This window comes from Notolepis coatsorum (assembly GCF_963971535.1).
Source record: "Notolepis coatsorum genome assembly, chromosome: 17".
NCBI lineage: Eukaryota > Metazoa > Chordata > Actinopteri > Aulopiformes > Paralepididae > Notolepis > Notolepis coatsorum.
Window position 1 is genome coordinate 59,064,507 of NC_140181.1, and position 12,597 is coordinate 59,077,103.

The 12,597-nt window shown below is 41.5% G+C and overlaps 1 protein-coding gene across 1 annotated transcript in view; it reads right to left on the reverse strand.

Moving 5' to 3' along the window:
• Nucleotides 1-11,115: 11,115 nt before the first annotated feature.
• lrrc47 (leucine rich repeat containing 47) overlaps nucleotides 11,116-12,597 on the reverse strand; it is a 36,970-nt gene continuing 35,488 nt past the window's right edge. The window contains exon 7 of the mRNA XM_084332774.1: nucleotides 11,116-12,074. Coding sequence (XP_084188900.1) covers nucleotides 11,853-12,074 — 222 coding nt within the window. The 3' untranslated portion in view covers nucleotides 11,116-11,852. The remainder of the gene's footprint in view (nucleotides 12,075-12,597) is intronic.

A 12,597-nucleotide genomic window follows, 5' to 3' on the forward strand; every position in this document is an offset into this window, starting at 1 on the left:
ACCAGAGTACTATTCTATCTGGGTATTTCTACTTTTACTTAATAAAGGAACTATGTAGCCTACTTCTTCCACCACTGTCAGCCAATCAACTACTTATGGTCCACTGAACTGCTATCTTTGACCTGATAAATTGACCTTCAGCACAACCACAGAAATATATTGCCATGCAGTATTGATACTTTTATTGTATGAATTAAAACAAAGCTATTCCTTAGGTTTAGGTTTACTTTATTTGTTCAAGGGGGACAGTGTACATTAATAAAACATTTTACAGATGTAAATGCACCCAATTTGAGCCAAAAGGCTCATTTCCATTGGCAGTCCCCCTGCCAGAAGGTACAGGCTAAAATCCTGTGTAAAAAAAGGGTTAGCAATCAAAACAGAATAAAATCAAGATAAATAACATTAGAATAAAAACACAACAAAAGCACATAGACATAGTAGGGATACAGGTCACAATACAGTCATGGACACAAGGACAGAGCACATCATGACATATTAAGAGACCCAGACACATACACACACAGAAACACCTCAGTGTTGACAGTTCTGGTTTTCAATGAGCCATTCCCTAACCCTGCACTTGAATGAATGGTATGATGTGGACACTCTAATTGTTTGAGGAATTGAGTTCCATTGGTGGGATGCTCTGTATGAGAAGACTGCCTGGCCAAATACACTTTTTTTAAAGGGATTGTACAGTCCCCCCTTGCCGCACCTCTAGTGTTCCTGGTTGAGGCAGACTTGAGGTTGATGAAACCGGACAAAGGAGGAGCCAATCCACACTTTATTTTAAACTAGACAGACGTTTTGATATAGGGTCAGGTTTTCCCAACTGAGTAGATTATATTTTTTTAGTATGTGACAATGATGGTACCTGAATGGTTTCTTGTCTAGAATTTTTATTGCTTGTTTGTATAGTGATTGAAGTGGTTTCAGAATGGTGGAATGTGAATTGGACCAGGTTATCAAACAGTATGTGATGTGGGAAAGAACCATTGAATGAAAATATAGCTTTGCTGCCTCGGTTGAAAGGAAGTTTCTTATGTACCTGAAGTTTGATAGGCTGAACTTTACCTTATTGCAGACTTTTTGTATGTAATTTTTGAAGCTATAAGGTTTGGGTCTATGTGTAATCCTAAGTATTTATATTCTGATACTACCTGTAATTTCTGACCGGAGATGAAGATATCCTGCTCTGGAACTTCTCTGTGGCCCTTGGAGAAGAACATACAGACAATCTTAGAGACATTCAATTGTAAACAGCTGTTCTTAAGCCAGGATGTGACATTCACCATGACATTAGACAATTTAGTTGCAACCTCTTCTGTGGTTTTACCGTGTGTAAAGATCACTATCATCAGCATACATCAGTACATCACATTGGCCACACACAGAAGGCAAATCGTTAATGTGTATGCTGAACAGGATTGGACCCATGCAAGACAGAGCCCTGCGGGACACCAGTTGACAGACAGATGGCAGTAGATTTATGATTTTCAATTTTGACAAGTTGGGAACGGAATTGTAACTGAGGGGTACAATTCCCTGACTGTATTGTTAGATATGATACTTACTACCACTACCTCTTGTACTTTAGACTCTGGCCACCCAGTACTAGGTATAAATAATTATGATAAACACTCCCACCTGATGAAACGGATCCAACACAAATGTACCAAGTCGAAAGTCTGCGTTTAATAATAATACATAGCAAAAGGTATGTACAACGATCACTTAATTACATTTATGATTTGAAATAGTATGCACTTTTATGGCAAATGAGTATTCGTAGGTAGATCAATATCGAATGTCCAATCTCTGATTGCACAGGAAGCAAATATACAACCTGGAATATTTAGGGAACAATAGCAATGATACTTGAATGATTATATAGCTGGATACACTAGGGGAAGGTTCCGACTGCTTGTAGGACAGCTGGAGGGGGGGGGTAGAGTCTGGCTGTATCCCGTCTGGCCGAGGGTATCCTGGGAGAGCCCACAGTCGTGCGACCCGGTGCCCAGCGATCCTCGATCCACAGATGAAAGCAGTTGGACTCTCTGTGGCCGGCGTCCTCCGGTCCACGATGGAGAGACGTGAGGCGACCTCGTCGTGTAGAGCGTCTTCTCACCTGTCGTCCTCTCCGGGGGGGGTATTTCCAACACACCGCAGTGTTGGCCTTTATCCATAGAATAATCAAAGTACTCAAAGCATAATCCAAGCCGGGGAAGGCTAGCCGTCGTCGGTAGAATAATCCAATATACAGGTCCACTCGCTCTTTGGCCTGGAGCTCCTCGGGTGCAGCTTCACGTGGGGTCAACCACCCTGGATAAGCGTCCAGCTGATGCCCGAAACGATGGGGGTGCTGATTACTATAGAACTCTTACCGCACGAGGCACTACATATGAATAGACTATTATTAGCTTAATAGAATACGTCCAACTCGACGATATAGTGCCAAATATGACTATTCAAATATTAATATACACGATGTCTCAATGCCGATACTGGGCCGAATTGGCCTTACTGCCCACACGTGGTTCGCGGGGAGGCTTTTGCGTCTGTCACTCTGTTGGAGGGTAAGGAACTGGACTAAAAGAAAACTCTACTTTAATAGCGCAGTATATATACGCACTATGAACAAATAGTACCATTAGTGGTGCAGTAGACATATTCCTACGCGGAACTAGGACTTGTCCATACATGTTGAGCGGTACGATTGAACCTGGTCTGAGGGGTATGGCGACCTGGCACCAAGGTCTCGTCCAATGGTAGAATGGAGACTATTATGGGATGTTCAGTAGACTAGAAGGGATATTCAATGCATATTGTACAAGGAATATACAAGGGATATCAGGGGATATACAAATACAATTAAATATATATATATAAATAAATATATATATTCGGTTTAATCTGATCCTTCAGAACAGGAATGAAAGGTATGATTTGAAGAGGTTGAGGAACTCTATGGAGAAGTTGAAATTGACCAGCTTTTGGAGTAGAATAGTATGGTTAACAGTGTCAAAAGCTTTCCTTAGATCAAGAAACACAGCCCCCACAACCCCACCCCTGTCCATTGAAGCCTTGACTCTCTCTAAAAAGAAGCATGTTGCTGTTTCTGTTGAATGGTTAGCCCTGAATCCAAATAGCATTGGGTGCAGTAAGGAGCTGTTATTGAGATGATCAGTGACCTGTTTGGCAATCAGTTTTTCAAACACCTTGGACGCTATGGGTAAAATACTGATGGGTCTGTAATTGGATGTCATGAGAGGGTCACCACTTTTAAATAAAGGGACCACAACTGCAGGCTTCCATGGGTTAGGAAAACTCCCTTGATTGAAACCCATATTGATTATATGGGTCAGTGACTTCACTATAGAGGAGTTTATCTCTTTCAGCATGAGTGTGTCCATGCCATATGGTGTAGTGGTTATGTGATTGTTTTATGCAAAAATGGAAAGCTTGCCAATGTTCATGAGGCAGAATTATTACAATAGCCGATAATACATTTCCCCAATGATAAATCCCTATACGGGTGGACCGCGTGGCAAACTAAAGTGACATCAGACTACACCTCCCTATAGATAGTTATGGGCATATTGCTGTTATTATTTGTAACGTCATATTCTACTCCATTAGGTAAGCTTAGTTCCTGCAGTTCAGTGATGTGGTACTTGTGGTACAAACAGTCTGGAGTCCAAATCAAGTCAAGTCAAATCCACTTTTCTGTCACCTCAGACTTGACTCCTACCATTTCTGACTTGGACTTGGTCTTGGACACTATTGGATTGGACCATTATGTTCCCTCCTGTCAGACATTTCAAAAGAGGCGCAAGATACATACCTGATCTAGCTTGACTGATTGATGAGCTTCACATATTTCATAATGTACCCTTAGCTCTGGTCTTGCACCAATGGAATGCGGAATCTTTATTTAAAAAAATATATATCTTCCATATTACCTCTACACTATGTATTGCCCATTATATTGTATACTACTGTGTATATGTATTTATATTTACCGTTTAAACTGTAAATACTTATCCACACCTGTATAAATATACCTGCATATGTTCCCGTTTACTTACCTGTATATACTATATATCTGTATATATCCCTTACCTACTTTATAATAATAATAATAATGCAGGACCTCTTTAGGGGTCTTTATTCGGCATGCAACGAACTGGACATGCAATGGGAGTGGCACACACACTGGGATACACACACAGACACACACATGCATTGTCTTTTTCTCAGTCGCCGATGCGATTGAGTCTCTGCACTTGACCCATCCCGTCGTCCTTCCCGCCAAGGGTAGCCGGGAACAGACAGGGCGTCGACCAGGGGCCGCGCCCGGGGACCAATCCAAGTGCTCCTGCCCGTCTTCGTCAAGGACGTGACAGCGTCAGCGATCTGTTGGTTGTGCATGTTTTTCCATTGGGTTTCTCTTATCGAGGGGGAACCCTTGCTAGCACGGGGAGAACATAACTAGTTATATCACTGGCCAGTATGGCTTACTACCAGTGTATTCATACCTGTATCACTGTACATACATCAGATAAGTAGTATTATTACTCAGTAGTACTAATTTATATATATTCCAGTTTAATCATTTATTGTTACCTTTGCACTCTGGTTAGATCAGAGAGTCAGATTGTATTTGCCATGTATGGCCGAATCCACATTGGAATACAGATACAGCGAAAACACTGTCTACAACTAATCAAATACAGGAGCAGAGTAGAAACAGTACAGAATTTTTATATATATATATATTTGTTAAACACAGACAGTATAAAATAGTATAAACAGTATAAAATATGCCAACTTCTTTTCGTTGTTGTATGTTGACAATACATTATAATCTAATTACAGTCTTTCATAGGAATCCATTTGTTTAGGACTCAGGCTTGACTTGGAGTTGGTTTTGATTCGAACTCGAATGGACCTGGTCTTGGACGTGACTTGGACTGTTGCGGTCCGGGGCCTTGGCAATGGCATAACAAAATTGGGGGATGGGAGAAAAGGTGAAAACATAAAATAAATTAAAAGAGGGCCCCTCCAAAATCATCAATCCCTGCCCAGGGACTACAGTTGGAGAATTAGCATTGTAGCTATAATCTGATGCAATGTAATGTTGTGTATAGTCCCTGACAAATAAACAAATAAATACAATTATGTCAAACATCATTTCAATTATTATGTCAAAACAGCTGTACCACTCCGGTGCAGAGATTTCAGGTAATAGGGAAGAGCCCCCAAATGATCCCTTTACCTTGGGCCCCCAAAAGTGTAGGGACATCTCTGGCTGCGATCATTTAGTTTTTGGTGTAACAAACTTCTGAAAAACAAAACACCGGTGATGACGTAGTGGCAGCTGAGCCCCCTCCTTCACATGGTGGTAAAGAGAACCCTGTGATGTGATCAATAGGGCTGCAACTAACTATTTTGGTAGTCGACTAATCTGTCAATAATTTTTTCGATTAGTCGACTAATCGTTGCAGCCCTAGTGATTAATATGTAATATCTGGTGACTCACACATTCTACACAGTGAGTTTTTACACCACAAATAACCTAACCTATAGTAGTACTATCTTCTATGAAGTTATAAAGACAAGAAAATATACCCATATAGATTTTACATCTTGATGACAACATAGGTTCAATTCTTACTTCTTAGGTTCAATTCTTACTTCTTTGGTTACTGACTAAGAGAAAAGAGTTGTCCATGGCCCCCATTGGCATGATTTCATATTATGTACTAACCTACGGGAGCCGGAGATAGTCCTGGGAACATAATTGCACTTTATCACAGAGGAGAGAGTCATAAGGATGCAGGATAACTGGAATATAATCAGTGGATTTATGATATGTTTGGCCTGACTTCACTGGACACGTTGTGAGCCCAAGGTCTCACAGAGCCTATATAGAGCAAGAGGCATGCCGCTCTGCTCACAGTTCACCACCAGTCCTCCAAAGCACAGCATTTGTGATTGGACTCTACCGCTTCCAGGTTGATTCAGGTGAGAAGCGCTTGTGTTTATTCGAGCAGTGATAATGGAGACTGAACATTGGCCTTTTTTTTTTCTCTTCACGAAGCTCAACAGGAGAGTTCAATCTACTTTCAGTTCTATATCTTCAGGAAGTGGTGCCACATACTTGAAAACAACAAAGTGGAATAGTATGGTAATAATACAATCAACCTGTTAAGAAACATGTTTGAATGAATACTGTGGTTTGAGGAAATAAACAGAACTATTTTCCAACTGCAACTTCGGGGTCTATTTTGAACAGAGTGAATCAAGCTCGACTCTGCTTCACTCAACCCATCGTGTGAATCTGATTGTCAGTTGTCGATTGTTGACAAGTTTGTCATCAGCTGACGAGAAGTGCTGAATCGATCGATAAAAAAAACCTTCAAATGGAAACCTGGGTTTGGGGGTCTTATGTATAACAAGGGAAGGAGACAAAAACACATTTTGTCACACCTCGACCATTACTTATTAGTATACTTACATAATTTTTGTATCATTCCAGGTTGCGAAGGGAAGGAGCGAAGACAAAGCAGAGAGTGAGAGGATAATCAGCAGATCTCTCGACATGAGCTCCCCCAACACTCCCGCTGGTGAAGGTGGCGCGCAATACAACCGCTGGAATGAGGACAACATCAACCTGAATGTGGGCGCCTCCCAGACTGGCATCAGGGGGTAAGAGTTAACATGTAGCCATGGAGTCAGTTACCTACATCACCTCTTGATATGAAAACCTTAGAGAAATTCCTAATAAAAAGAAAACGAATGTGACTTTAATAATATCAGACTACACATTAGCTGCTTGCTGGCCTACCGGACAGGCCAGCAAAACTTAGTAGATGCATAACTACACTTTCATTATTCTAGTATGGAAGGAGTCCGGTTGTTGACCTGCCAACACATCTATAGGAGTAGACAAACTTACCAGCTACAGACAAAATAGACCAGCATTTGACTGGTGTTGGTGTCCCATCCTTGAATTCCATTGCTAGGGGAACAGCTTGGGTCCAAGTTTATTTCTCTTCAGCTATTGTATTAGCAGTCTATACAGCTATATTTGACCGGCTGACAACATAATCTTAATTCCTGTCCCTCTGGTGCTCATTTGCTTGCTATGATGTGAACATTTGAAATGCTGAGGGACAGAATATGATGTCATCTGCCAAAAAAAAACTTGATATAGACAAACATGTAATAAAGAAAATCGTACTCTTATCATTTTGTTCAACTTTTGAAGAGGAAGCACATTATAATGTTAAAGTTAACTCTGCATCACGACAAACATGACTTGGGATTTTAAAAGATACATTGTGATGTAGGCACATGGAGCCTAACTTGTGCTAGAAACGAATGAGCGTTTAATAAAAAGTAATTCCACCCCTCTACCTGTCACAGTGCTGTGTGGAGAAGACTTCTGACCCGTTTATAATGTAGCTCCTTAACAGCTTCCTGATAACTGCAAAGCAGTAGTAACGTTGTGAAACTGGGCCGTGAAGCAATGTTGACTCACTACTACTACGGTTTCAAAGGGTCAGAAACATTTCCTGGAAAATTACAGCTTGGGAATTGTGGAAATGTTGTATTGCGTTAAATTTCATGAAAGTTAACTTATTTCACTTAACTTAACTAAAAAGAACACGCCAACATTTTGGGAAATTAGCTTACCAATGAATGGAAGCGGACAGTGCCGGTTAGCCTAGGCATTGTCCAACTAACAACTCTCCAGAAGGCTAACCGGCACTGTCCGCTTCCATTCATTGTGCTAAGCTAGGCTAACGTGCAGTCAGATAGCTTTCTACTGAACGCAGAGAGGAAACTGGTATCCATCTTCTTGTCTCTCTCTGGAGAAGACGGTAAGCTAATTTCCCAAAATGTTGGCGTGTTCCTTTAACATACACACAAAATATCAATGGAAGACATTATTATTTCAGAGGCTGCAGCGGGCTCAACTAGTGACAGTAGTGGCATTGTGTGAAACTAGAGCCCTTGAAGAATCTTACCTGTAAAGGGACTAAATATTTCTCCAAAGTTAAAGTTAAAACATGGTGAAGAATTGACGTGGCGGCTTTCAAAGGGGTGCCTTGACCTTTCACCTCAATGGAGTCTCACCTTTACACAATTTATTCCTTAAGTATTAAAACATTTTTTTTTATTATAAAGATATATTTGCCTATTATATCAATCAATTTGCAATTTGGGCTCAGTGGAACCACAAAGGCTCATGTTTCTATCTGCATGACATGGTAAATACATATTACATTGCAAATACATTTTATTTCCGTTCATTCCCATATTTTCCTGTTTTGCCTACATCCTAGTTACCCAACTCTTCGACCTTTGAACTCTGTTGCCTATACTCATCTATCCCATCAATTTATACCCATCTATTGCCTTCACTGTCTACAACTGCCTTACACTGTAATCATAACTACCTACCTCAAATAGTTTACCCATATAACTCTGTATGATAGCCATGTACAATAACACTGTATAGGCTACCGTATATATATTTACCGTATATATATATTTATCCACACCCGCCTGAATATACCTGCATATATTCCTGTTTACATACCTGTATCTACTATCTATATCTGTAAATATACATTACCTACTCTTATTAGTCATACGTACCGCTGGCCAGTATGGCTTACTATTGTAGTGTATTCATACCTGTATCACTGTACATAATAACAGTAACACTGTAGTGTACATAAATCAGATTAGCATTATTACTCAGCAGTACTAATTTATATATATTCCAGTTTAATCACTTTACTGTTACCTTTGTACTCTGGTTAGATGCCAACTTATTTTTGTTGTACTGTACTTGTGCTTGTACAATACATTTGAATCTAATCTAAATACCCATGGAAGGTTTCCACCTTTGTATATTCCTGAAGGTTTGCAACCCTACTCACTAGCTTTCTTTTCTTTCTTTCAAAGGCTCTACTACAGATTGTGTACTGGCAGCACAGGAATTGTGCTCAAGGTGGCAGGAGCGATGGCTGCAATGGTGTCCATTTACATGATAGGATACATCACTGGATACTACGTCCATAGGTGCTGACCAAGGATCCCAGCAAGGAAGACTTATATAAAGTATACACAATATGGATGGAAATCTGCATAACCCAAATATTTAAAATGGTGGTTAGGTTATATAAAATGTTGATAAAAGATCAAAGTCAGCCATGCTGCATTGTATACAGCACACAGATTACTTACTGGAACCATCATCAACAATCACAAATACAGCATCTTGTAGTATTTAAGGGGAAGTCCGAACAAGGATAGTTCAGAATTCATTTTTGCATTTGCAATAATCATCATTAAGCTATTTCTATAGAAATATATTAAAGATGAAGTATGTTGAGTACATTCCTAGGACCTTGTGTAAAGCCTGGATATTCAAACAAATTTCAGTGCCGTCTATGGAGTCTACTCTTTTGATAAGACTACTAGAAACTATGTAAAGATTTTGTAAATACGATATGTTAAGTTTGTCTTGTCAATAAAACTGAACTTGATTTTTCCAAAACATGCCTATGCCTATCAGGTTACAGATCCACTTATTTCGCATTCTGGTGATCAATCTCCATCGTAGATTATCTTAATGGTTGCAGTGTCCTGCTCCTCCACAGTACTCGAGCTGTTCAGATCCTCATAATCACTTGAGCTCGAGAAGAGACTCGAGTTTACTCTCAGCACCCACTCTGCGATCCTCCGTTCCGTGTAGTATCCACCGTCTTCCTCAGGGCAAAGTGAGGCCCTCCCCGTCGTCGGGCTCTCTTTGTCCCCGGAGCACTGAGATTGCGTTTCAATAGCCGAGTCGTCAGAAGACGAGTCCCTTTGTTGTTTCACTTTGCAGAGACTGGCTTCGGGTTTAATCCCGTCGGCCGTCATCACTCCGCTGTCATTGGCACTGGGGTTAGTAGCATTGTTCCTCTGTTGTGTTATTGAAGGGTCCGGTGGTGCTGGAACCGAGGCCACAGCTGGCTGCACACCAGGAGTCCTCTTCGCGAGTCTGGAGCAAGCCTCTGCATCCTGGACGCAGCCTTTGTTCAATGCTGCTCGAGATCCACTTACTAAATGAGCTTTTTGAAACAGTGGAGAGCCTTCCCCGCGCCGGGCCACCGGCACACGGAAAACTGGATTTTCTCTCATCACACTTGAAGCAAATAGTCGCGCGTTGCCGTTTCTTGGTAAGATCGACCCCCCCGCGCTAACCGGCCCAGTGTCTCGCTCCGTCTGGCCAGTGATGAGTCTGGAACCGGTGATCGGTGGCAAAAGGATGCTGTGGGGAGCCACGGCGGTCCTGGTGCGCCTCGGCTTGACTTGAATTGGGAACTGTCTGGAACAAGTCAGTAGGTCTGCCGGGTTGGTTGACTTTGCAGTTGGTCGAAAATTATCGATTGTCGGCACAATCTCCACACGCGCAATGCTCAGCCTTTCGACCCTTTGGACGTTAATCTGGAAGAACTGAGCGGTCCTCTTGCCAGTGGCCCCGGACCACGTGGACCACCTGTCCCTCTTTAAGTCCAGCCAGGCCTGCTTCATTTGAACGACTCTGGTGGTGCTTTTCATCGCTCCCAAAAGATTGTCACCTTACTGTAAAATGAAAGCTTGCGCCTGGTGTCCGCCAGACTAATCCGTCTTTTGACGCACGTGGACACGCATGGCTTCCGCCTCTCTCCGCTATTCTATACTGCCCGCCTGTTTCAAGACGCGCACCCTCCTGACCGAGGCGGAGCAGACACCGGATATGTAACCGTACCCCCTACCCTTTCTAGTTAACCTGTGAATACCCAAGCTTTGGCACAGATTATGTGAAGACACATGCATCCTGCGGACTCATCACAACTAAAGCTTTCCCCACGACCTTCACACCAATATGGGCTTTAAAGCATTCATAAAATTATTTCTTTAAATCATCGGTGCAAACACACGCGCCTCGGCCTGGTTATAGCATGCGGAACATGTGGGCCTGTGCATCATCAGTGAGTGTGTAAATAGGAGTCTACCAAGTAGCCATGTGCACCTAACTTAATAAAAGAAAACATCCTCTTGTATTTTGAGTAGGGTTTATTTTAAAGACTCGTCAAGTCATTATTTGTTGGCATAGAGGGAGGAAATGAATTGTCATACTACCATACTTACAGATTAGCAACCAGAACACACTACCTACAGTACAAATTGGCTATACATGTCAAATTAACAAAACAAAACAAAGCCACGAGATGCCTTCATCTTGAAAAAAAGTATATAAAACATTGGTATTGTTTAGCTTGTGTCATTTTACAGTAAGTTATGTTGTGGTTATAATGTGTTTGAGGACATGCCAACAAAACCTGTTATCCTGCATAAAACACTGTCTGTGCTTCAGACGTCTGTTAAATTCACTAAGTTGACATTTGCCTGACCAAACTTCAGTCGTTTTTTTCCACCCTGGAATGAACACATTTGACATTTCTGGATGATAAATGAATTATACATGTTCACCAATATAACCAGGTTTGTCATAATCCTAAATAATGCAAAATATAATTTGGTTCTTTGTTGGCAGGATTAATTTAGTGCGACTTGTTATCTTTTTTTTAACCCTTTCACTGCGACAATACACAGAAGGTTAACCCTTTCACTGTCACACGACAGCCGGTTAACCCTTTCACTGCCACACGACAGAAGGTTAACCCTTTACTATCACACAACCGACGGTCACCGTAAATAGTAAAGGGTTAACCTTCTGTCGTGTGGCAGTGAAAGGGTTAAGTGAGAATGACTGTAAGCATGAGAGGTTTTTGATGGTACGACTACCAAATGACTGTCAAGTTACTGACATCTTGGGACAGGTCAGTCTTGGAGGGATAGACCACCTTGAGGTTGCCGTCTGCGTCAACAGTGCGAACCTGCTGGACGATGAGTTCCCCTGAGGCGTTGCCGTCGGCGACCGGCTCTGGGGGCCCGTCCCCCTCCCCCCCTGACCCCGCCTCCTCCTTGTGTTCAGCAGTGAACTTGTTCAGCTCTGCCATTTTCTGTGGAGAACAGGGAAATACCTATTAAATATTATATTGGGAGATACACCGTATGGTGGTATAAACAAAGGCATCACTTGACTTTAAGTGCGTTGTAAGGCAGCATAAGCATGTTATGTGTATTATTAAATGTATTACACAATCACACTATTCCACTATCGTGATGCAGTATGACGATGGTATTAAAATACATTATAATTATTTTGCCAGACATATCCCAAAACAGTTTTGCACACATTAATTTAGTTGTGACAGTTATTGAGAGCTAATGAGTTTGAATATGCTCTCCAGTGATGTCATCGGAGGACACCGAATCCTTGTGTTGTGTACAGCTTAATGAAATAATACGGGGGGGGGTAAGCGACCCATATTGCATTTTTTTTATTTTCATCTACATCATTTCATTGGGCTGTAATCAAAACAACACAAGGATTCAATGTCCTTCAATGACATCACTAGAGAACATATTTAAACTCAATAGCTGTCAAACTAAATTAATGTGTGCTGAACAGTTTTGGGATAT